The sequence below is a fragment of the Cupressus sempervirens genome, chromosome 2 (assembly GCF_028749045.1).
Source record: "Cupressus sempervirens isolate cs-2001-9-10 chromosome 2, ASM2874904v1, whole genome shotgun sequence".
Taxonomy (NCBI): domain Eukaryota; kingdom Viridiplantae; phylum Streptophyta; class Pinopsida; order Cupressales; family Cupressaceae; genus Cupressus; species Cupressus sempervirens.
The window spans coordinates 482,107,119-482,133,215 of NC_143119.1; the positions used below are offsets into that span (position 1 = coordinate 482,107,119).

The following is a 26,097-nucleotide window of genomic DNA, read 5'->3' on the forward strand; positions in this document are numbered from 1 at the left end:
TCCTAGAATTTGGAATAATTTTTCCAAATGTTGATAGAAAAGTTCCATTGATCAATGAAGCTTATATTCCTATTGCACAGTCTATATATGTGGGTAGTCGTTTGGATAGCTTCAGAGGTTTCAAGATCATTGAGAAGAGAGACACTTAATTTGAATGAACCTTTTGGTCTAAAATCAGCTCCAATGTTGCCCACACTTTCTACTTTCACTATAAAGCAGATAGGAGATAGGAGAATGATCTGAGATGGAAGCTAGACACTTGAATGGGAGAAGCTCCAAGATTAGAAGGGGAAGACTAGGAGGCATCTACATGAGCGCTATCCAATCTACAATGTACCTAGTTTTTACCAATCTGATTGTTAGTGCACGTGTACTAGATATCAGAAAAGGAGCTTTTTTATTACCAACAGGATCCATGAGATTGAGCCCTCTCTTAAGTTTGTTCCAAAAGAAATGCTCATTGTCCTTCCAAGAATTTTTGACATCACCAAATTCAATCATGTTAAAGTCCCCAACAATGATCCAATGAGCTTTACGCAAGTACCTGGCTATCCAATCCCACAGTTTAGCTCTATCACGGTAAGTGTAATCACCCAAAAATGGTCATCTAGACTATGAGCTCCCTTTCTAGCATTTTTGCTCAATTTATTCATCGCTAATTCTTTATCAAATCTTCACTTTGTTATTTATTCGATTATAACCTATGGTTTGACCACTTTATCCTAAGTTTTTATTTAATTGAAATAACTTTCTCCCTTTTAATTAAATAAAATTCCCCAAATCCCACTTATCCTAAGTATGCACACATAAAGCATTATTCTTATTATAAGAGGAAAATACATTTTTGTCTACACATGAATGCACAATTTTCTATGTGAGGAATCTTCTATTTTCAAAATTGCTTTAATTCTCCTCCACACATCTTTTGCCTCTTAAAGTCAACCGTTGATCTTGATTAGGTGGGATGCTTGTGAACATGGATCACTCAAGATGCATTCTCCACCCTTGATTATGCCTCTTTTGCCTTTTAATCTCAACTGTCCATTTTTCTTTAAAATGGAGGGCTCTCTCCTTATTTTCCAAATTCTATGCTTTGTACTAATGCTGCATAATTTCTTGGTGACTTTGGAGCTTTGAAGACTTGGAGCATTCTTGCATTCTAGTTTAGCTTTCATCTTACTTGCATCATAGCTTCATGGCATTCTTAGCTTAGTTTCCTTTATGCTTTAGAATAACTCACATAGTCTAAATAGGAGGTTTGTAACTCTTCATTCTTGTTAGCTTGGATCTTGCATATCATCTCAATTTAGCTTGCATTGCATTTATCTTTGATTCTTGGATACTAGCATCCTTGCTCTCATCTTTGAATCTCTTGTTTTATGGTGCACCTTGCAAGGGTTGCATAACTTGGTTCATTTGAGAGCCACCCTACTACTATTTTGCACCTTTGCACATTCATAGATAGAGAGCTATAAGTTGCCTCTCAAGTCTCTCTCTTCATGGGATTCTTTGGCAATAATGCTTTATAGAAGTGTGCCTACTTTTTGGTACACAATTAGCAGCATAGACATTACTTATACCAACAATTGAATTATGAATAGAAAAGGTAATCCAGATTGCTCTGTTACAAGAGGAGAGACCATGATCCCAAATACATGCTTCCCATTTAGGGTGACACAAGATGCCCACCCCCACATACCCCTGTCATGGGAAGAGTGGAAGTGTTTAGCATTTCTCTACATAAATTTCATCATGGTAAAGGCATGATATCCAACCACCTTAATTTCATGCAAAACTACAAAATCAATAGACTGCAACTTATTTCTCCAATCCCTAACTACATGTTTTCTGTCAGGCATTTCTAGTCCCCTGACATTCCAGCTTGCAAATTTAAACATCACTGTTTATTTGGGGTTTTAGGAGTACCACAAAGTCTACCAAAACAATTAGGAATCTTGGGTCCTTTGCCCCTATTGTTCATACTGTTATTTATAGAAACTGAATTCCTATCAAGCATTTTCCTTTTCTTTTCTTTCTTTTTGTCCCCAACTACAGTAAAGCCCCCATCATTAGAATTATCTGTATTCATACACGAGACATTTTCTTCAGCCTTATTAGTCTTAGTGTCATATTCACTAATTGATATAGAAGCCTCCTTATTCATACTAGTGTCATCTTCGTGTTGGGTTATAGAGTCAATTATCTCCTTAACCTTAAGTATATAACCTTTGTAAGACAATTTTTAAGACTATCACTAGAATAATCCCGCCAACTGACCTAACCTTTAATGCCTTCAACCATTTGGTATAATTGTTAAGATTATAGATACGATCGGATTGATTTAATCATGTTGATATAATGTATCATATATATATTATAATTATACATACATACATACATACATACATACATACATACATACATACATATATATAATATTATACATATATATTATATATAATACATATGTTATATTGTGATTTATATTGTTAATATAGATTAACTAATAATAATTAATCATAGTGACATGTCTCCTATTCTTATATTTAATAAGAGATTGAGATCTACACTTGGAACGTACCTATAACAATGACAGTATAATTACATGTGTAGAAATTGATCCATGTTACTCAATATGGTATTAGAGCCATATTGTAAATGTAAGAACACAAGAGACATAATACAAATACATACAAAATAGTTATGGGAAAAGGCGTTGAATCTCTTTCAAAAATGCCAGAGCAAAATGTTGTATTATGGACTACAATGATTGTTGGACTTGTTCGCAACAAGAGGTTTGATGAGGCCCTAAAGCTACCTTTTATATCGTTCTTCCTACAATACCAAATGATTGGATTAATAAGGAAATCAGAAACATTAAAAGGAAATTCAACTTATCTTTGTGCAATAATTGAATCTGCATCAAACAGTAGCAAAAAGTATTATGGCGTGATTATGATACCAAAGACAACAATGAACATATATATGTGATGTTTAATAATTCATGAAGGTGCTAATACACTTATCTTTAAAACATCATTTTCTAGATAATGATGCCTGAACTATACTAAGATCATTGATGGAGAATGTGGTTTCATTCAGTCATAATTATTTTTAACAAGATGTTATAATGAGCCTAAAAGTAGTATTAATAAGTATTCATTCGTATCAGACAATTTGGGAAGTCAAATAAGTTGTGTAAACATATATCAATATTATATATGGTTATGAATATAAGACATGTCAACAGAGTGTATCCTAATAATGCACTTCATCATATTGTATTCAAAAGAACATCAAATTTTTTGTGTGCTAGGTGACTGCGGGGATGAATCAAAGTGGCAATTCTATTGTTGGGATGAATAAAAGTGCTCGGAATTTTCTCATCCTTAGATCATCAACTCGATCCTTGGAAGGATAAGGATAGACTGCACTATTTAAATCGATGAGTATATTTACAATCTCTGAGGGGCAAGCAACAAAGATTCCTCAAATACAGATCTATGTAGAATGGCCAAGTCTTGTCATGCACTATTAGTGCATCTCCTAAGTATTCCTACAGGAAGAAAACAAAGCATAAGATGAGACATGATGATATTCATCGAAGAAATTTTCAGACTTTCAAAGACTTCCGATAAACTGTAGCATAGACAGAGACTCTGAAGGCAGCTAGAGAGATGGTAGTAGAAGTGAATGCAAAGGTGATAGGACTAGAGCTACCAGTAGTAGATCCCACCCATATTGAAACAAATCGAGGAGAGGGATGAACAAACAAAGGAGGCAAGTGGCTGGCAGAACCGACTATTGGATACAATCAAAATAAATGAGCAAGATATACAAAGTCCTTTCCAATCTCATTCATATTTGCATCAAGCGGTTTGTATCTTTGCTTGTTCAATGACTGACATTCCATTACCATTGTAATGCTCATTATATTTGTCCAGAGTATATTTGCCTTGGTGCTTGAAATTGGTGTAGTGATTTGTCATACTTCCAAGTTTGATCATGTTTTACACATTAAGCTGGCATTTTATCTCTTGCTTGCATTGGATAAAATCTAAGAATATGTGGGGTTTGTCGATTTCCTTGTCTTTTAATTTGCTTGTGCACTGTCCAGATATTATTGAAGTGGTTTTGATGTCTTACCTCAAAACGTGTGGGTTAGGGTGGAGTCAAATTTTCATAGTCATCGTCCCCTTCATTTGGCCATGGTCATTTGTAATAAGATCAGGGTGGTTGTATCAACTTTGGCATTTGTAGTAGATTTCACACATATGAAATGCATCCTTCATTACTATCTCAGCACAAGTGAGGATATTAAATGAGACTGGATTACTTTAAGTAGAGCGGTGAGTGGTACGAAGTAATAACACATTGACAGTAATATTGGCATTGGTGAGAATAAGCTTCTTTGCCATGTAAGATGTTCCCGAGAGCATGATCAAGTTAGGGAGGGCCATTATGGATGACAACATTCCTTTCATGTGGAGAGTACAATCTCTTCAATTATGAGGGAAAATTTCTTATTTATAGAAGGAAACATATATAAAGGATAGGAGGGAAAATGTGAGAAAATAATCAATTATTTCTTCTTACATATTCATTCTTATTGGATTGCTCAAGTGACCACTTGTTTTTGGAAAATCAAGTTGCATATCTTTAAAGAAATCTGAAATGAAGAAAAGAACAATGACCTTCCATGATAGAGTGTGATGTGGAACAATGCATTAGAAGATATGACTAACTAATAAAAAATTATATGCTCTGAAAATTACATCATATGATGTGTTTGTCAACTAGAGAAAACTCGACCCGATCACTTCAATTGTGTCCTTCCATAAGTGCAAATAAACTACAGTTCTGAGTTCTATTATACAGAAAGAAGTTTTCCCTATTTGATGTGATGCAAAACTGTTCAATGATACAAGAGTGGGAATTTACATTATGGGGGGGAATAATATCAAATGCTCCATTCCCACTTGAGCCATCTTTAGAAAGGATATGTTTCATTCTCAAATGTTTATGGACCCTCATGCACATGAAAGTATTTATTATCTTTGAGTATTACATTTATCTAATCATTATAGTCTCTCTTATTTATAATTCTATATATAATATAAAAGTTATTTGCCTTAATCTTTTCCTTTATGTCTAAGGATGTTCTTGCACGAAAAGAAGGTTGGTACTTTACCAGATATTGTGCAGACTCAATCTTATGGCAGCAGCTCTAAAGAAGTCATGTTCTAGAATTCATCAGTCATCTTGAAGCAGATATCTTTGATGATTGAGATTATGAGTATCCTTCTACATTAAGAGGGAGTATGACACTTCTTTGAAGGCAATGCAGGAGCTTAGAAGATTAATACTCAGAGGGAGTTTAGAAATACGTGTGTGATTGCATGAATTTGATGGGCCTACTCTTGAGTGCATCATGAGGAAGTATTGACTTATCACTAGAAAATCAAAAGATTGATATTAGATTTAGAGTGAGTTCGACAGGCATCCTTGGGTGAAGAGAGCCTCTGAGGAAGTAACTAGAGGACCTGACTTCCCAGGATCATTGTTCAGAGAGAGAATTTTTGAGGTGCAATCCTTTGTAAATGATATCTTCTCTATGAGGAGAAGTTCGAAATGAAATTCCTTGTAATGCATTCTTCTCTGTGAGGGAGAATCAAGGTGAAAGCCTTTATACTACCCTCTAACTTGGTTCATGGTGGTTACTATTTCGCATATGATATGTAATGAAGGTGACAATCGTTCATTGACATATATAAATAGAAGATAATCATTGTAAGATGATAATCTTATAAATGGTGGACTTGTTATCATGACAAACTTCATTAAGTTGTTGTCCCATAGTGCTAAAAGTCATGATAACGGATGTATCATAACAAACTTCATTAAGTTGTTGTCACAGGTAGATTAAATTTTTGCAATTGTGTTTTATGAAAGGTGACGATCTTTCATGTGTGAGGTCACTATTGTAAGTTGACGACTTTATCAATAGTTGATCTATCTCCTAACACCAAAATGTGTTGGAGCAAGTGTTATCATGGTTCTTCGGGCCAGATTTTGCCGGACACCTTGATAACCAACTTATCATGGTTCTTTGGGTGGATTTTGCCGAACACATTAATATTTAACTCATCATGGTTCTCGAGCCAGATTTTGCCGGACACCATGAAAATCAATTGTTATAGTTCTTCGGGCCGGATCTTGCCGGATACCACAACTTAAATCTATCTTAGACCACACTTAAAGTGGTGTTCAAATTTTGTATTATAATTGCTTCAATTCTCTTTTTGCTAAAGAGGGAGTGTTGAGAAATTTAGCTTTATAGTGAATTGAAGCCAATTCCATATGTAATATATGTGAATATATGTATGCGTGTGTTGATGGAATAATGTTGATATCCTTAAATATGCCATTCTAGGAATATCACATTGAGATGATATATCTCCATATGCCTGAGAGCATAATGTGTTCCATAACAAATCCTCCCTAGCTAAGAGGGAGTGTTAAAATTATAGCTATAGTCGGATAGATTTAATCATGCTGATATAATAAATCATATATAATTATACTACACATATATACATAATATTATATATATATATAATATTAAACATAAATATTAAATATTATATATAATACATATGCTATATTGTGATTTATATTGTTAATATATATTAACTAACAATGATTAATCATAGAGATATGTCTCTTCATGAGACATGTCTCATACTCTTTATGTTTATAAGAGATTGGGATTTGCATTCGAAACATACCTATAGCAATGGCATTATAATTACATTTGCAGAAACTGATCCATGTTAATAATAATTACAATTAGTTCTATCGAATTTAACTTTTGCTAGAAAAGACCAATAGAGCAAAATTCATACAGATAAAAACTTCTCATATTAATTTTGATGATCAAATTGTAACACATACCAATAATCTCTTTCACAAAAAGACTCAAAGAAGCTTCTATATACTAGAAATAGAAATCACAAATGAACTGATTAACTTGAACATATCCACATCCTTTAGCAAAGAAGATACTGATCATATATTTTTATTTCTTCATTATATTTACATTTTTGTTTGATGTCATTTTACAAAAGAAAAATGTTTTTCTATGATTCCCCCTTTCTCTTTACCACATACACATATGTGCTTGAATAGTTTTCACACCACTTTAGGGTGAAAAGACACCACCCTATTACAAACCCCTTTGAAAAAACTAATCAACTAATTAAGTAACTACCTGTCTTTTGGATTTGGGTTTGGTCGGCAACCCAAATCATCTCGTGATAAGCTAAGATATTGTCTAAAGCTTGGAAATTGGATTTTCTAAAGTGGACCTTTTTGAGATTTTCAATTTTCAATCGTTTTCATTCTTTGTCTACATTGTCTTTGCAAAAAGTCAAAATTCTAGCATTTCTGAAGTTTTCGCTTACTGAATTTTGATTGTTCCTGTCACAAAGCTTCCTTCCTTACTCCTTCAGTTTTTAATTGAAATAATTTGATGTTTTATCCCATGTCATTTGCTCCATCATCTCATTAGTCGTTGGGCATGGAGTTTAGGAGGCTATTAGCTAGGGTTTTCACCTTGTATGGAACTCTATATCTTGCAAAAAGATTAGGGTTTCAATAGGTATGATAGTGTCTCAGCTTGAGTCTCTGTTTTCTGATTTTGGTAACCTTTATGTTTATAAGTAATTAAGCATCTCTTTTTCCTCCTTTTGATTATATGCACAAGATGAATATTACAACTAAACTTGATTAAAATGGGTAAGTTTATTAGTAGTGGTTTCTAACAAAATTTAGTTGTAGCATCAAGTGACCATCCTATTTGGAAATGAAAGACATGATAAAATGCTAACGATTCATGAATGAGTCTTTCTATTTATGGCATATCATTTTTCCCTCGGTTTCTTTATAACCATATTTTTGCAATAGTTAGTATAATATTGTCATATTATTGTAGATTCCACTTGAATTCATGAATGTGAACAAGGTTTCCATTGATAATTTCCATTCTTTTTGGTGCAGGGTTTCTTTGTTGGACTTTTTGCATGTTCTATAACGATCTCCCCATCAATGAGAATGGTTTTATTTAAGAAATTCAAAATATGTGTTTCAAAAGCTGAATTTATCTTTTCAAGTATATTGAAAGTCATGACATCAAAACAACCTTGTCTTGCAAGTATTTTTGGCGTGTCTACATTGGCTCAACCTCTACCTCTAAGACTTGATGGCATGCCTTCAAAATTACCAAAAATCGGTTGGAACATGGCACTCTTGTTGTATAAATTGGATTTGTTGCTCGAACGCAATTCACTTTCGTAAGTTTCTTTTTATACTTTTAAAAAATTTTCTGAATAGAATCCAATAATATTTAAATAATCAATAGATGGAGATGATATCTTGTTTTGATTTAGATAAATAGAGCAATTTTTTTAACCCGATGAAAATATCTCTTTTTAATATAAAAATTACTTGTGATTGCACTATAGAAGAATGATATTTCACATGTCCACTTGATTAGATAATGCACCTGATAACTAATCAACTAATATACAAAAAAGAAGTCTCTTGAATTCTTAGCACTATAATAATTTGAACCTTTAACAACACTATGTCCGGTAACGTGAAACACAAAAGAAATGGGCTGGATGTTGACAATCGACTGTTAACATGAAACAGTATGTCGTGTTGCATTATACAAAATATTATGTCTAACCTTTGCATTGTTTCACCATTAATTGGAGAGTCAATATTACTTCATCATGAGTATAGAAAGCTAACTTGAGTATAAATAGATATAGCACTGCTGTCCTTAATCAGAGATTTAGGACTGATTGTACCTTTTCTTTCGTTGCTTTTGATATCTTCAATGGTAGAGTGCACTTGCACACACTTGGCAGCCCTATCCTGTAGCTTTTCATGTCTTGAAGCTATGTCATCATCAGACTCAATCAAGGTATCAACATCGCAAGAGTGAGGTATCAAAACACAAATTGATTCATGCTCTTCTTCAACTGCTAATATACAATCAGATTGTTGGCAATTTGAAGTGTCGATCTTTACCTCATGCTCCTTAATCTACTTGCAAATGTCCACCGTTCTACAGTTCTTGTCACCACTGTCCTTAGTGGATTTATGCCCATGTGATGTCAAATGATTGTTGTCCCAACTCAAAAAATTAGAATTATGTTTATACCTTTCCAAGGTGTCTTCATTGCTCTCTCTTGTATTTTTGTTGAGGGAAGATTGTTCCTCCTTGAGTGCTGGTCTATGAGGTGTGTCCTGCTATGGGCAACATGAATTCCTAGAAACCAAAGCTGATCTGTTTTTCATTATTAACCAACTCTATGGTGTAGTATGTAAAGCAAACCAAACATTATCAAACTTTTAGATCTTCCTTTTAGGCAATCTCTTAGTCTTTACAATCAGTTTTATAAGCACGTCGCCCATAGAATAGTAGGAAGCATTTTATCTTATCGGACTTGCCTCCCACCATGCTCAACACACCCCCTGAACAGTTATAGAGGGTATCCATCTTGCCTCAACGAATAAGGAGGACTATAGAATAAGGCATTCCGTTGATTCAGTAGTGGAGGGAGAGGCAGTTGATGAAGCAAATGATCATTTTTTATCAGACCAAAGTGTAATGCCCCATAGTGGGACTGACCTTAATTTCCTCTAAAATTTCCATTTAGGGTTTAGACTTCACTTGGGGATGGCAACTTGTAACACTCCTTACCAGGAGAACCAATTTTCAGTGATTAGCATCTCACCATGTATAAAAATCTGATTAAATTAAGAACAATTACTGTTTCATAATGTATACTTAGTCATGTCCCCATATTTATAAGGTTTAATAATAAATTAGAAATGTAATAGAAAAAATAATAATATATAATATGTTTTGATTGATATAATCATATGGTTATAATGTGATTAATATGATCAATACCATAATAAGAAAAGAAAAAGAAAAAATTATAATTTAGTATTATCAATAAATAAAATAATAGTTAACTAAAATATATAGAATGAGCAATTATATTCTACAACTTAACTAAATAGTTGATAAACAACTATCATAGGTATGATGGAGTAAAATATTAAATAAGTAATCACATATATTAGATATATTCTAAAGTATAAATATAATATATGTATCAAAGTATGATGATATGAAAATTAAATAATAACAAGTGCATATTTAAATAAACTAAAGTAACTGCTGAGGAAGGAGTCGTGACTCTTCCCAGTCACACAAACATATATATGAAGTGGGAGGATCATTGCAAAAAAATAAAAAAAGGGAGGAGACGGAGGAGAGACCAGATGTCCGCCAAGGAGATTGAAGGTATTGACGGGATGCCCTCACAAAGTTAGAGAGATGGGTACTCTCACCAAGTCATTGGGTCGAGAGCAAGTGGTTGGAGAGGCAACGGGCATCAAAGAATCAATAGAACAGAGACTGATCCAACAATAGACAATGGAGATGCTACGTAAAGTAAACACAAGGATGAATTCGGTAGGATAGTTTGAAGGTAATGTGAAAGATAAAGAACTAGCACCATCAGCCTTAGCAAGCAAGGGACTCCCGAAGTGTTCATCCACAAATTATGAATCCATACACTAATACGCCCAAAACCAATGCTAAGTGACAAGGGATTGATTGGGACGGGAATAGCAAAGGAGTCAACTGTGGTGAGACAAGTGTACACGATACTCTGAATACAAACAAGTGAGAGAGAAGAATCGCACATAACAGTATTACATCCATCTCTTATTGAAGGCAACGGGTTTGATATCGGTTTTTCGGAAGAATCCATTAGTCAATTGACGCAGACAATACAATTCCTAGAGTAAGTCAACATCTCCTAGAAGACTAGAAATACACCATGACAGAGCTAAAGTAGTGAGAGAGATCGAGAAGCCAATCTAGGTGATAGAGATCACTATATTGGAGTCAAAAGTGAATACATTTAAATATGTAATACACATCCAGAACCACTAAGAAAGACATCTACAAATGAAAAGAAAGAATGAATTTCCATTGTAGGGACTATGGAAGCAACGATAGGTGATCAGAAGAATAAATCTGGGGAGAGCACTTCGAACAAAAAAGCCTTATTTTTACATTCACATTTCAGATACTACATTTAATTCGATCATCCATAAAGCAATTCATAATACACAAAGTCAAGGATAATAAAGGTTGAAGTATTATTTTAAGCTACACAACATTAACACTAAAAATACTCCAGTGCTAGCAATGATTTCCAATCGGGAGCAGACAAGCAAGGTAGCCTCCATACAAAAAGAAACAAAGAACGTGGATTGTAAGAAGAGAAGAGTAATCTATTACATATAAGGGATAGACAATATGCAGATTTTAAGTAGCTAGTTTAAACAGGACAATAACAAAGTTATATAGTAATCAAAATACATACCAACACTATAGAAGACTGAGAACTCACAAAAATAAGAGAGGTTGCAATCATTATATCGACAGCGAACAATACTAGATCTGAATCAAGAGACTATTAATGTAAAACTAATAAGAGATAACTCAGAGGTTATAAGGTCATTATGCAATTCACTAAGTGCGGACATTATAAAATCAGTAAGATTATTATTTATTAAGAGGGGAATGTGCAATATCATATAAATGTTTTGGTTCATAGAGAGAAAGACATTTGAGCCTAAAGAATTCTGTGTCAACTATCTGAGGTTCAGATAGTGGATATTACAATACTTGAGTCCTAATTTCTTACTTCTCTCATAATTACTAACTTTATGAAGGATGGTAGATTTACTGTGCCAAGGGCGCATAAAACAATCTACAAGAAGACACCCTCAAGGCTTTTACCCATCTTAGGAACTACCGTGTTGTGACTCTATTTACTCCATCTTTCTCTCCACAAAGTGCATATTCTCTTCTTTGTTTTAGCTAGCGATTCAAGAATTGGCTATATATATATGACATGAATGATATGCAATTCTGATTTATTATCATTAATAAATATATGTTATTTTTACAAATATTTTAAACTATATAATGATTCGTAGATTCTTGCCAACATTATGTTTGATCCATTTTTTTTCTCATCCTATTCTAATGGATACCAACATTTATCTTATAATCATCTTATTCTCTTTTTGTCATGAAGAGAGCCAACTATATTTCTCTTTGATCTAGATGTTCTCCATCAGTAACTTATTGTTGATGTCAGTTTTGTACCACTACATAACATATAGTGATTGAATACTTGACATGGAATGTCAAACACTCAATCCCTCTTTTGAAAAGTAATACTCATGAAGACATGAGAAAAACTCCAATGTTTCTTACACTTGTGGATACTAACTCAATCATATCAATGTGATTCGCTGGTAATCACGTAGGTGGCCTTACGTTGTTCATTCAAGGATAACTTGGACTTTTGGTGTGATGGTGATGAATCTAGCTTTGTAAAATATGAGTGTCAAATGATGTTGATGGTGATGATGGTGGGAGTGTGTTTGCCAATGGTGTTTCTCCTTTTCTAACTTTCTAAGGATGAACTCCAATTACTAAACTACATGCTGTTCTACTCCTACTCCTATGAATGAAAAGATTAGCAAATGGACGGGGATCGAATCTGATGAAAGCTTACCAGTGACTCTACCTCCACGGATGCAACGATTCAAGGGAAAAAGACTAGATTACCACGCAAGGCTTCCTAACAAGCTGCTAGGATGCTAGTGGCCTAGTTGTAGATCCCTATCAAACATCCATTAATATCACTATGCAACTATCCATCTACTCTTACTCTTACTTAACAACTTTCTTGAAATGAAATCTACTTTAACAACTTCAAAGAATCTAACTTTAACTATTGGAAGTAGAAACTATGCAATAACACCAAGTGTTCTTAATCACCATGCAAGTCACAACAATGATAAAGAGAAGCAATTTTGGCATTATCTTAGCAACGATTTTTTTCAACCCTTTACAAATGCGAGCAAATGGCCTTATATAGGGGCCGAAATAACAACCAATGGTAGAGATTAAGAGGCAAAATCAACAATCTAGATTGAATCCCAGAAACCCTAATTAGGGTTGCCACTTATCGGCCAATGAGAAGATGCCACCTCATCAATGGACCAATGAAAAAAAGGAAAAGTGGCAACCAATAAGAAGGCACCAAAATGGTAGCCAATCAGAATTATACACCTATCCTACCCAAAAGAAAGGAGAAATTGTCACTTGGGCTTACATCAAATGATCTTTTAATATAATTCTACCCTTTTCTTTCATCTTTTTAGCCAAGGCAATGAACTTGGCTAGCATGTCGTTGACTTCCTTCATGGGAGGGCAAAGCATGTGCTTCATCTTGAGCTCAGCTGAATTCATCATGTCGCTTGCTGCTTGCAGTGTCTTCTCATGATCCTTCTCATATACTTTCGCATATTCGATAAGGGCATTGAGGGAGGCAAGGGTGCCCAAATGTTTCTTCTTGATGGCAACCTTCCCCAACTCATCCAATCTCGATCCAAACTCTGTGTCATTGATGTCCTCCTCTTTGATATCTTCAAAATCAAGTGCCGCCCCAACATCACTCATCATGGTTGAAATGGAAGTGTCAACGCCTAGGCTGTGCTGTGCAATCTCATTCTGTATTTCTTCAAGTATCCTCAATCTGATGGTCAAGGCAACAAACCAAGACTCCACTGTACTCATTCCTCCCTCATCTACCAACTTGGCTCTTTCCAAATATTTCTCTGGTAGCTTGATAAATGCCTATAGCTTGGGAATGGCTAAGTCCTTGATTGGAAGGAAATCGTTCCACTCCCCTTCAAATGTTCTGAATTTGTCTCTAATAGCCACCAATGACCTGAACGTCGAGATAAAGGAAGGCAAGAAATCTTGCCCATCTTGGATCCAATCCTTGACTTCGTGCAACTGAGTCAATATCTCTTCAGTGTTGCTCCCACTGTTTTGAGGAAGGGCTGTCTGGTGAAACTGTTGGATAGGCTGGCAATCTCTCTAATCCTTGTTTTCGGCCTCCAACTTTACAATCCTTTCGTTTGTCTTCCTCAACCTTTCTCTAATTGAAACCATGCCTTCCTGGATCTCCTCACGTTCCATGTCATGTGTGATTCTTCCCAAGTTATGCTCTACTATCTCATACGCTTGAGCTACAATCTCATCCACTACCTTGCTAACCTGTGGTATAGCAATTTGAACTTTTCAGTGACCATCATTGTCACTCTTGATTACCTTTGACCATTTTTGCAATTTTTTTCTGGTTCTCGCTATCACCCTTTTCCACTAACCATTGAATATCTTCAATTGTTTGGAAAGTCACCACCTCTCCTCTTGGCATAAGCATTTGCCTTAATTGTAGCGGTGCAGTGCATCTTCCGAAATTTGGATTTGGTTCGACTAGCAAATCATCACCAATGGCCTCAGGCGCCTGGCTTATTTCCTCAATATCAATTGGCCTATCCTCTTCTTTACTAGTGACTGTCACATCATCTCCATGTTGGTTCTCCGAAAGAGGAGAGTACTCGGTACTGTTGCTGTAACCGCTTGATTCCGAAGCAGAGCTCACCTTTACTGCGGCCCCTTGTTGACTTGTATTATCCTTATTGTCTTCATGGAAAAGGCGTCATAAAACATCTTATAATCTTTGGTGTTCTACAAATGAAGCTGTGGATAACACTCCTACACCAAACATTGCCCTGACCCATTGCCAATCACTCCTAAGGCCTTAAGTCTAGGATTTTCATATAGTCTCTCAATCAGATAGAAAAGATAGGATCCCATATAGAATTGCTTGTGATTTTGCACTGTCCTAAGTTGCAACTCTAAATTTTCGCTTATAATTCTAGCCCAATCTAATTTTCTCTTTCCATTTTCAATTGTTTGGAAAGTCACCACCTCTCCTCTTGGCATAAGCATTTGCCTTAATCGTAGCGGTGCAGTGCATCTTCCGAAATTTGGATTTGGTTCGACTAGCAAATCATCACCAATGGCCTCGGGCGCCTGGCTTATTTCTTCAATATCAATTGGCCTATCCTCTTCTTCACTACTGACTGTCACATCATCTCCATGTTGGTTCTTCGAAAGAGGAGAGTACTTGGTACTGTTGCTGTAACCGCTTGATTTCGAAGCAGAGCTCACCTTTACTACGGCCCCTTGTCGACTTGTATTATCCTTATTGTCTTCATGGAAAAGGCGTCATAAAACATCTTATAATCTTTGGTGTTCTACAAATGAAGCTGTGGATAACACTCCTACACCAAACATTGCCCTGACCCATTGTCAATCACTCCTAAGGCCTTAAGTCTAGGATTTTCATATAGTCTCTCAATCAGATAGAAAAGATAGGATCCCATATAGAATTGCTTGTGATTTTGCACTGTCCTAAGTTGCAACTCTAAATTTTCGCTTATAATTCTAGCCCATAATTCTAGCCCAATCTAATTTTCTCTTTCTATTTTCAATTTTATCAATAAAGTAGTACATCCAGTTCTTGAATTGCATACCTTGAGCCATGCTCATGAATCGGCTGAGAAGCATAATAAGATCGCCATATTCTGATTTGAAATCTGACCTAGTGAGCTTTGACGACTTGGTGACTCCCTTCTTGCCTTTGTGTAACCAATTTTTCTTTAGGTGAATGAAGTAAGCCTCTTGATTATCCTGGAATAACTTAGCCGCCTAATCAATCATTACCACTATCATGCTTTTATACTGGGGAGTATTAAATTTGTCTTCGACCACTTGTCTGCCGATGTTGGCGAACACTCTCTTCCCTTCATCAAAAATGATAGACTTGGTAAAAAGATGAAACCAGGATGCACACTCCATTACCAATTCTGGACAAGGCAAGGTAGGAGAAAAAGCTGCTGCGTGTACAATTCCGCTCTTGTAGATAGTCTTCCTTCAATCTGTCTTTCAATTGTATTATGTCCACTATACCGATATTGGTGTCACTTATTCGCCTCACTTTCGAGAAGAAGGTGGTCTTAGGCATCATGTCTTGTCTTTTTTGGTATCTGTTCCCTTTGGGTTCTTGCTTGCACTAACATCTACCATTCTAAACACTTATTTCTGCTTCTTCATTCTAAACGATATGGACTACACTTATCAATCTCCAACCTTCTTTCTATCGATGGAATCTAGCTTATTTCTGCCTCTCCAAGTCCTATCTCTACACTTATCAATCTCCAACCTTCAACCTAGGGGTAGGACTGCCCCTTATTTCTGCCTTTTTATTACCTTAGGATGGACTACACTTATATCTCCCAACTTCAATCCTAGGGTGGTCTAGCTTATTTCTGCCTCTCCAAGTGTCCTATCATGAAATCTACACTTATATCTCCCAACTTCAGCCTATTAATGGAATGATGAAGTGGTGGATGATGAGTGGAAGAAGAAAATAAGGGAAACGAACCAAGCAAGAACAAGGAATAGAATCTGCCTTTAAACCAATCTTCACCTATAAAAATGAATAGAATTTTCTCTTAAATCTGTCTTTACCAATGATCGGACCCTCTTCAAATTCAGATAAGATCTCGGAAATTTAACCTTCCTTGCAAATAATGATGCCCCAGCAAAAATCAGAATTTTGACTTCCTTGAAATTGCCCACATTTGCCAAAAATCAGACCTCGAACCATATAGCCTCTTCACCAAATAGAATTGCCCAATTCTGAAATTCGTTGCCAAGAAATGGAAAAAATCTGCCTTGGAAGAAATCGCCCCAGTTTGAAATTTTCCTCTAGAAGAAAATTGCACATCCAAGGAGGAGGAACAAGGAATGAGAAAATAAGAAGGGAAGCCTCTCTTATACCATCCCTTTTGCCTCTCCAAGTGGGCCGACTTGCCTAGAGGAAAAACAAAATTAAATTAGCTCCTTAATTAATGGCCCAAATTTAAATGCAATATTGAAATTACTTAGCCCGTAGTGAAATTAGCCCATTTAATTGCTAATTTTGATCAAAAATTGCAAAATAAAAACAAGGTAAGCCTAGGAGATGTCAAAATTTTCATTTAACAACGTTTTGGTAATTAAAACATCATTAAAATTGAATTTAGCAAGCTCAAATCAATTTTCAATTCCAATTTACTAATTTCCTTTAACATTTTTAAAAATCTTCCAGGCAATATCTCAACCAAATTAATGCGATTTTGCAATTTAATTCAATTTTGATTTATTTTTTAACCAAAATAAATCATTTTTGTGACCGTCAAAATTGATTTTCCAATTTCAATTTCACTATAAATTTTTTTTTCCCTTTTCACCAAAAATTTCGAGATTTTCCAAAACAATTAAATCTAAAATTAATTCTAAAAATGTCTGAGCTTATACAATTATATCAAATTTTCAAAGTCTGTCTAAGTCCAAAAATTTGCAAATTTATCCTATTAGATATCATCGAAAAAAAATGTTGCTTTTGAATTATATTTGGCCTAAGGATAAAATTACACGTTTCGAAAAATCAAGTTAACATCGGGTGAAAAAACAAATCATATCAAATTCCTCCTGGCCCGAAGGCGTCCAAGGTGTAATTTTTTTCAAATTCCGAAATTTTGCTAAGGCAACCGAAAAAATTCCAAAAAATAACTGCGAAAATTGCCAAGGCTTGCCCGAAAAAGGGGGTCCCCAAAGTTTAGGGGCAATGGTGTGAAAACCTCACAACACTTATATATATATATATATATATATATCATAATCTCTGATTCGATTCTTATTCCTCTTATCTCTCAAATATGCTCTTTTTTTTTTGGATAAGTCTGCCCATGACTTTATAAATCTGCAGATAATTTCTTTGCCATGATATTTCTTTTACACACACAACCCTCTCCCCACGATTCTCAATTCCAAATTTTCTTTCATATCTTTCTATCCTATGAAAGGACGCATTTCAAGTAAAATTAACCACCTTTGGATTATAATCCTTTTTTAAAAGCTAATCACTTACTTTCCTCTGTCTTTGTTTATATATAATAAACATTTGTTCTTTCTTTTTCCATTAATTGTTCTTATAATGAAATTGCCATCTCTTGTAAAATACACAAATAACTATGTTTAAAACATAACAAGTGTCTTTATCTTCTTTATTTAGATAATATGGAATCTCTTTTCCAATGTGGCCGCTTCCGTATTTATTCTACATAGTCATTGATACCGGAAGGAAATCGTCCAGGCATATGAGTTGCTGTTTCTTTGCTCTCATATTATCTTCACAAGCTCATGAAGAATAACCGCTTCCCCAGTTATCAAAAGGAACACTCCTCATAACATAATCAAAGTTGATATTATTATCGACCTCCTTAGTTATCTGTTGCTTAAGTCGTTGTTGCTGAAGCTTTCTTATAATATTAAACATCACTCATCTTTGATTCAACAAACCTGTGTTGTCAAATTATTACCTTCTGCCATATTGAAATGCATGTTAGCAAGAATGTGCTAATGTAATAACTTGTTTGAATTTTTTCCCAATTTTCTCACACAAGTATTCTCATAATTCAAACAAACAACTCATGCAATTATTTACATAACCAGTTAAATCGTCACTAGAAGACAATCCCATAATTCCTATGTTGGTCCATTTTCAGCAGTTCATACAAAAATGACCAGCGGCAATATGATATTTTCCAAACAAACATTACAATCAAACTTCTAGTAGAATACTAATTGTCGTCGGTAATTATTGTGTAGCTGATGGGATGTATGTTGTCGGTAAATACTGTGTAGCCGACAGGCCCTTCAGGAAGGTTCTTAGGAAAGTATATATACACCCTCTGGGATCATTGTAATCATCATCATAAGCATAATGTAATGTCTTTGGCATATGCGAATAATAAAAGGAGTACTGCTGTTCTTGTCTATTGTCTGTGTGCATTAATCTATTTACCCCATGCGGTCCTCCAGACAGACATCGTACGGATGTATGAGGGATATGAAATCCATAAGGTATGGCATCTGAGGCATTTCACCGTACGCAGCTAGATAAAGGGAAAGGAGCATTATCATTTCTCTCCATAATGTGAAGCACCGTACATCAACTCCAGTCGTTGGCCCTCCACCCGTATGACCATTCTAGAAAGCGATACTGTACGCCCCTCCACCCGTACGGCCTTGACCGTACGATGTCATATTATATTGTCGGTAGCGTAGGAGTTTATGTACGCCATTCAACAGAGAAGAAACATAGGGAAATTTCTGTGGTTTTGGTAATGAATTTGAATCCCATCAATGCGAAGGAATTAATTCTCTAATGCCACATTGAGAAACTAGAATCGCTATTAGAGTTAAAATTGGTTGCAGTAGGCGAAGATCTTGGTAAGGTTTATAAGCTCGAGGGTTTGAAGGAACTTTGTGTGGAGTGGTAGATTTTTGGCAGATTTGGAACCACTAGAAGACTCAGATTCATGGATGAATCAAAATTTTGAAGAAATCGGTGAACCTTGTAGCATTACCTTGGATGTATCTTCTGTGCGAATAAATCCTTGTCACCAGCAAGTAAGAGGAGGCCGTACGACTGTACGACGTATGAGTACAAGGAGTACAGCCATACTATGAAAGCCAGGATCAATAAAGCTACAGTTTAAGGGAGGGAACAAAGTTGTACCAGAGCTGAAGGCATCATAGGAAGACCGTACAGGACCATACGGAGGGTGAGGAATTTCTTTCAAGCAGGACATATTGAAAACGTAATTGACCTAACGAAATAATAGGTATGCAGTCAGCGGAAAAAGGGCTTGGAGGAAGCAACTTGATCACAATTCAGATATGAGTCAAAATACTCAAGTAGGACCTTCAGGAGCGCGGCTAGCCGGAAAAGACAAGGGAAAACAAAGGGCCAAAGTGCAAAACCAGCTAGGTATTCAGATAACCCCATAGAATGTAGCATTCGAAGGGTTGAATGGACTAGAATGCAGGAAATGGTGGAATGAAAATTTGGATGACCAACTCGTCAAAGCAAGCATATGGAAGGCACAGGTAGAGTGGACAATCTGGATGCTAGTTTTCTGTATCCAAGACTTCGAATGTGTATTGCATCCCATGATTGAGGCATATGACAGGCACCACCGAAAGAGTTCAGTTCCATATTTGGGGTACGACGTGGTGATTTCATTCCGACTAGCTGACTTCACTAGAGTATTCGACATACCGGGATCAACACAAGGAGGGAAGAAAATTGACAATAAGCCACAAAAGATGGACAAGGAGAGGAAATTGAAGTTGGTGAAATTAGTGGGCAAGGATCAGGTACAACAGCAGAAAGATGCCCTTACTGCAACCTCGAGAAGTAGAGGGTTGTGGAAATCTGACATTAGAGAAGATCATTTGAGGTGTCTCATGGACATGATAAAGAGTAGACTTATAGGGTCTAGTAGGGCGTCGGATATCTCCTTTCCATTGGTCAGTATGATGAATAGACTCATGAATGGGAGGGTTTATGACTGGGCTTCTCTATTGGCCACACACATGGATGAGTTTGACACTGTAGCATAAAACATTTTGCATGCCGCACTATGCCATTGGACTCTTCCTGGAGGCAACTGAGAAAATTTTGGAAATACAGCCAAGTCCGGTAGTACCTGGTGAGCTTCTGATAATGCAGTGGAGGCATTTAGACTCACCTGCAGGGCAGAAAGGCGTTGGCCAGAAGAGGGTACGACAGAAGATGGAGGAATCGGGTAACACGGATAGTGGCCGCTAGGATACATCTTGTGAGGAGGACGACTTATAGGATATGGAGGAGGTGGAGTAGGATGAGGAGGATGATGATGAGGAAGTTGGGGTGGTTTCAGCAACTCCACTTCGATTTCCGCAGCAGTTGATGGCTGCACCTGTAGTAGCTATGCCATCATTTTCAGCTCCGCACATGCACACTATGGCAAATGTTCACATCCCAAGTTTTAGATAGTTTCAGCATCCAGTGGTGATGAGCCCAGTCACTCTAAATCCTAGATCACGGACAACAGTAGCAGTAGCAGGATCAATTTCACATTTAGCGGCTGCCCAACCTTTAGTAAGCTGGAGGACATTATCACCAACGGACACACCTATGGGTACGCAACCTACGGGAACACAACCTTAGTCGGCGGTACAGGAACTGACCCCCGTACCTCCAGAGCAGTGATCACTTTAGTCAGGAGCAGTAAGTTTTCCATAGCCATCTCCTGTAGCAGAGTCGATAGCCACGGAGGGAGGAGTTAGTTAGGGAGGCGCACAGGAGCAGGTCCGTCTAGAGGTGATTGGGACGGATGCAGTAGTCACAATAGTCGACACTTTGTTGGATGAGACAGTAGATTAGGATGCTGATTTGAGTATTCCGGAAGCAAAACCCCAGATGCCAGCAGTGGAACAGATTAGCTCAGCGAGTCAGGCGAGTGATTACCTGAGGTGACGACTACTTGCCCCTGTTGCCAGAGGTCCCTCCATTCAGTCTCCTATGTGAGAGGATCTTCAGTTAGAGGCAATTTGGTCGAACAACGGGGTGGTCAAGGTCCCTACATCACCAGAAGTAGGAGATTAGAGTGCAGAGGCACCAGAAAAAGCAGAAAGGAGGGTATAGACGCAACATCCTACACCTATAGCGGAGGAAAAGGATAAGGATATCCATTCATGCCTTAGTGACATTGCCGAGAAAAAGCAAGTTCCTGGCAGAGTTGGTGCTCACAGAGAGACGATGGGCAAAGGCTGGGCAAGAAGCTCGGAAGGCCACAAAGAAGGCTCGGGAGGAGATGGCCGACCGACTCGCCACCTAGTAGTTGGCATGGGAAATAGAGCGGACAACACTATTAGCACAACTCAAGGAAATTAGACGAGGGAAGCAAGAGGCCAATCAGCAACTTGCAGTAGTGTTACAAGAGAAGGAAGCAGCAAAGAAAGCTCACGATTAGAAAGAAGTTGAATGCCATGAGGTCACATTGATGCTGAAGGAGGTAGTAGAGGAGAACTCCCAGATCAAAGCTAATTTAAAGGTTTGGACGGAGCAAGTGTATCAGCTATGACGTAGGTGGTCTACATAGTTAGAGACATAGCCTTCTACTTCATGATGTTTATGTTGTTGTAATTAGTTGTTTTGAGTTTTGTTGTATTGTCGTTTGGAGATGACTTTTTTTTTGTGGGGGATGATGTCATCGGTAATTATTGTGTAGCTGACGGGATGTATGTCGTCAGTAAATATTGTGTAACCGACGGGCCCTTCGGGAAGGTTCTTAGGAAAGTATATATACACCCTCCGGGATGATTGTAATCATCATCATAAGCATAATGTAATGTCTTTGCCTTTGGCATATGCGAATAATAAAAGGAGTACTGCTGTTCTTGTCTATTGTCTGTGTGCATTAATCTATTTATCCCATGTGGTAAACATTAATGAGCTCCAAATGTAAACCTAGAAAACGACAGTCAGATTGGAGAATAGAAATGAAGTTTAAGCATAAGTGAGACACATGATATTATGCCTCCATGGACATTGGATTTTTGTCCACCATTTTCCGGCTAGAGGGTTCCGTTCTCAAAGCTAGCTGAAGTTGAGATTCCAATTCTTCAGAAAAGGAATCTGAAAATCCAATCCAATATCCAAGCATGCTGAAATGAGCTCTTCTTTGTTCTTTTAAGGAGCAGGCCTATGACCCTTCAACTTCCCGTTCATGCCCTTCTGTCTTCTTTCTCTTTTGTTACCCCTTTTACCCTCTTTTAAATATTAAATTTGACTTTGTGTACTTTGCATTAAACTCCAAAAAATGCACTTTCAATATTTTATGAATTTGGCTTTCAAAATTCTTGAGTCCCTAAAAGGGGACATTAGAGTACTCCCTCCTCAAGATTACTTGTCCTCAAGCAATTATGAATCTGTAAATTGATATGATGCAGAGCATTCACAAAAAACATCAATCCCCTATCAGGAGTGCCTTTCCAACTTTGTTTGTTAAATTCTCCCCTTTGTCGAATTCATCAACACCTTTTTTCTAAAGCTCTTCTTAACCCTCTCACAGCCCCAACGCATTCAAACTTTCCCTCTTGACTCAACACAATACCCTTAACATTCTTGGTTAAAAAAACTGTCCTCACATATACCCTCTTTGTAACACATTTCCCTTGTAGACTCCTAGCCTTCTCTATTTGAATTTCCATGTCCCTGATCAGACCCTTGACTTGGCGAGCATTCCTAATGCCCTTCCCAATCATTTAACAATACCCAAACCCTATGACACTTCACACAATCAGACTTATATATGTGAGTGTCCCAAACCCCATTAGCCATACACAAGACACCCTCCTTGATGTTTGACTCTACCAGTCCCTTCCCAATGGACTCAACAAACTCTCATAACCTTAGCACTTCTGTTGGACTCCACACCAGCCCTTGGATTTCGAAAGAACAGAACTCTAACCCACTTACCCTCATATCACTTGCTCACTGTGAATTGTGACAGTTTTTACACATTCTCTGAGACAGTCACCTCTATAGCTCTTGACCAATTGATCCTTGCCTTCCAACCGCTGGAATCCATCAGGAATTTGCTGCTACATGTTTCCCAACCCAAGATCCTCTTCCAAACATCATGATGTGAGTAGTATTTTCTCTCATTCTTGGTTTACTGGCGAAGTTCCAGTTTGGGACAAGCAATCAGTCCCTTTCCTAGTTGGATCCACATGCCAAAATGTGCATGGCTCTCTGCAAGTGTTTGGAAAACCAAATACATGTCAAACACAACCATTACCCACAGGTTCAGGGTTTATTGAGGGGAAAACATGAGTACCCTAGCAAGGGTTTTGACCAGTTTCACAAAAACACAGATAACCTTGTTCAAACTAAATGAAAATGCAAGCCACCAATGCCAAAATGGAGAGTATTCAGTTCTCTAACAATTCAAGATACTACTCCAAGGATTTTAATAAGATTTCAAAATGAGAAATGACTGTGATCAATCAATATGACAAACAAACCGTGTAATCTTGCAAAGAATTATGATCTTTATTGCGAAAAACTTCAACCATGGCCAATAAATTGATTTGAGAGCATGTACTTCTTATTTAAAGCCATTCTAAACTATCCCAACTGACCAACCAACTTTAACTACCCTTCAGCTATTAGTTGGAAGAAGTTGTCAGGCAACTTTTTTGCAGTGTTTCCTCTTTTTGCACATTTTATCAATCCAATGACTCTAGAAGGATACATTAGGTGTTTTAACATAAAAAATGACTAAAAATGCAAATTCCCACAGGTTGACTTACGATTTTGACCATATGACCCATTTGACAACTTTTGCCCCTTGACAACTTTTTCAAGACCTATCAACCTAATGACTTTATTAACTTACTAGTTGGCTTCCAACAGCCTTATTACATCATATTTGGTCCTCTGAGACCTTATTCAAATTCATGGTCTATCAAAATATGTTGATATATATAGCTTCGGTCAGATACAAGGATAACATATCACAGTGCATGTATGTTGTATGTCAGTTCACTCTACATGCATACATAAACTTTGACATAAATTATCAGCTAAATCAGAATTATTGTTCATATACCATGGAAGTATCCTTGCACTTAATCTAAACCATATATGTAAGTTGAGTATACTGAAATCTGTACTTTCAGATTATACCATCTCTTGTTGATCGAGCAAATGATCCATTACACAATATCGTTCAAGTCTTGATCAGATATATTCCAAGTTAATAGATTCTCTCCAGCAACACTCAAATCCTGGTTCGATTCTGTACAAAGTCTGGTCCTTGTCAAATTCTCCTCAAATTCTCTTGCAGAATTATGAATTTGCTGCAAATTCTGCCAGAGGAACCCGAGCAGATTTGGAAGAATTTGCTGCCCAACGGCTGAACCTGGGCTGAATTTTGTATCAAAGCACTTTTTTAGACTTTTTGAAGTGTTTTTTGTGTTTATTTTGGTCTATTTGATCCTCTCAACCCTAAAGTGACCACTAAAAAGATCAAAAAAGATGGTCTATATGTGATTTATGCATTTGTGAATGAAAATGAACACTTGCTTATTAAGGAACTCCAAATTGATGATAGTGACATCCAAATTGACAATTATAGAGGAATTTATTTAAACTTCTAAAAAGATATGATATATTTGAATCCAGGGCTTAAAATTTGAATCTTAACTTTTGATCTAGCCTGTTTAGAAATCCTCTAACCAATACAAAATAAAAATTCAGAGAATTGCACTTGTCTTTTGACAATTCCTTTCATTCTCAAACTATCCCCTTGATAAGGAAATATGCTACATGCATGTGACCAATCAAGTGTATCATGTTGTATGTATGGGTAAATGATGCAATTATTATCCTATTGAACTGATATATAGATATGGTGGTGTATTTTGCTATGTTGCTTTCCTATTAGCATGGTGATATATGGACATATTTGTTGTTGCATATATATACAATTACACACATACATATTTTAAAAAAAGATATGTTTTTGTATAGATGAACCCAAAATGAATCCACACCCAACCCAAAAAAAATTAACAAATTTGAAGTCGAATCTCGAATCCACATCCGTACCGAAATCTGAACCGACAACTTAGGATATGTTATCAATATATAGGATGTATTGGATCAGGCAAATGATCCTTCATAATATATGGAGATCGAAGGACTTATATATGGATTTTGTTTTTCACTTCACATACTTTATAGGCAGTTCTATTACATTTAGAGCGATCCTAAAGTTAAACAAAATACGAATCTTTCATATTTGATTGCTTGGAGATCCTTGGAGCAACAAGGTGCTCCTGCACCATGATACTAGGACCCCGTATTAATCTGCAAGCTACTCTATATCTCATATTGGTATCACTGAAATCAGGACATGCCATGCTATGTACCGAAATAGGGATGCAACTCATCTATCAATAAGATCCCTGGATCCCATTTCAACTTGAGAAACACTGTTGCACTTGCTTGCTGCATTATTTTGAACATAACTGCACCATGCCTGAATAAGTGAAGCCAAACAGGTCTTTTAGCCTTTCGACTTTGACGAGTTAGAGCGAGTTTGGATTGAGTTCTTGAGTTAACC

At 36.5% G+C, this 26,097-nt stretch overlaps 1 protein-coding gene across 6 annotated transcripts in view; it reads left to right on the top strand.

Annotated features, from left to right (window-relative positions):
- The window catches only part of LOC149573126 (putative ion channel POLLUX-like 2), a 412,830-nt gene that overhangs the window by 66,024 nt on the left and 320,709 nt on the right, over positions 1 to 26,097 (top strand). For all 6 annotated transcript variants that reach the window (XR_016360040.1, XR_016360041.1, XR_016360038.1 and 3 more), the window contains one exon: positions 8,059 to 8,351. Coding sequence is in view for 2 of the 6 variants with exons in the window: in XM_089814304.1 (XP_089670430.1) it covers positions 8,059 to 8,351 (293 nt within the window). In the remaining 4 variants the exon portion in view is untranslated. The remainder of the gene's footprint in view (positions 1 to 8,058; positions 8,352 to 26,097) is intronic.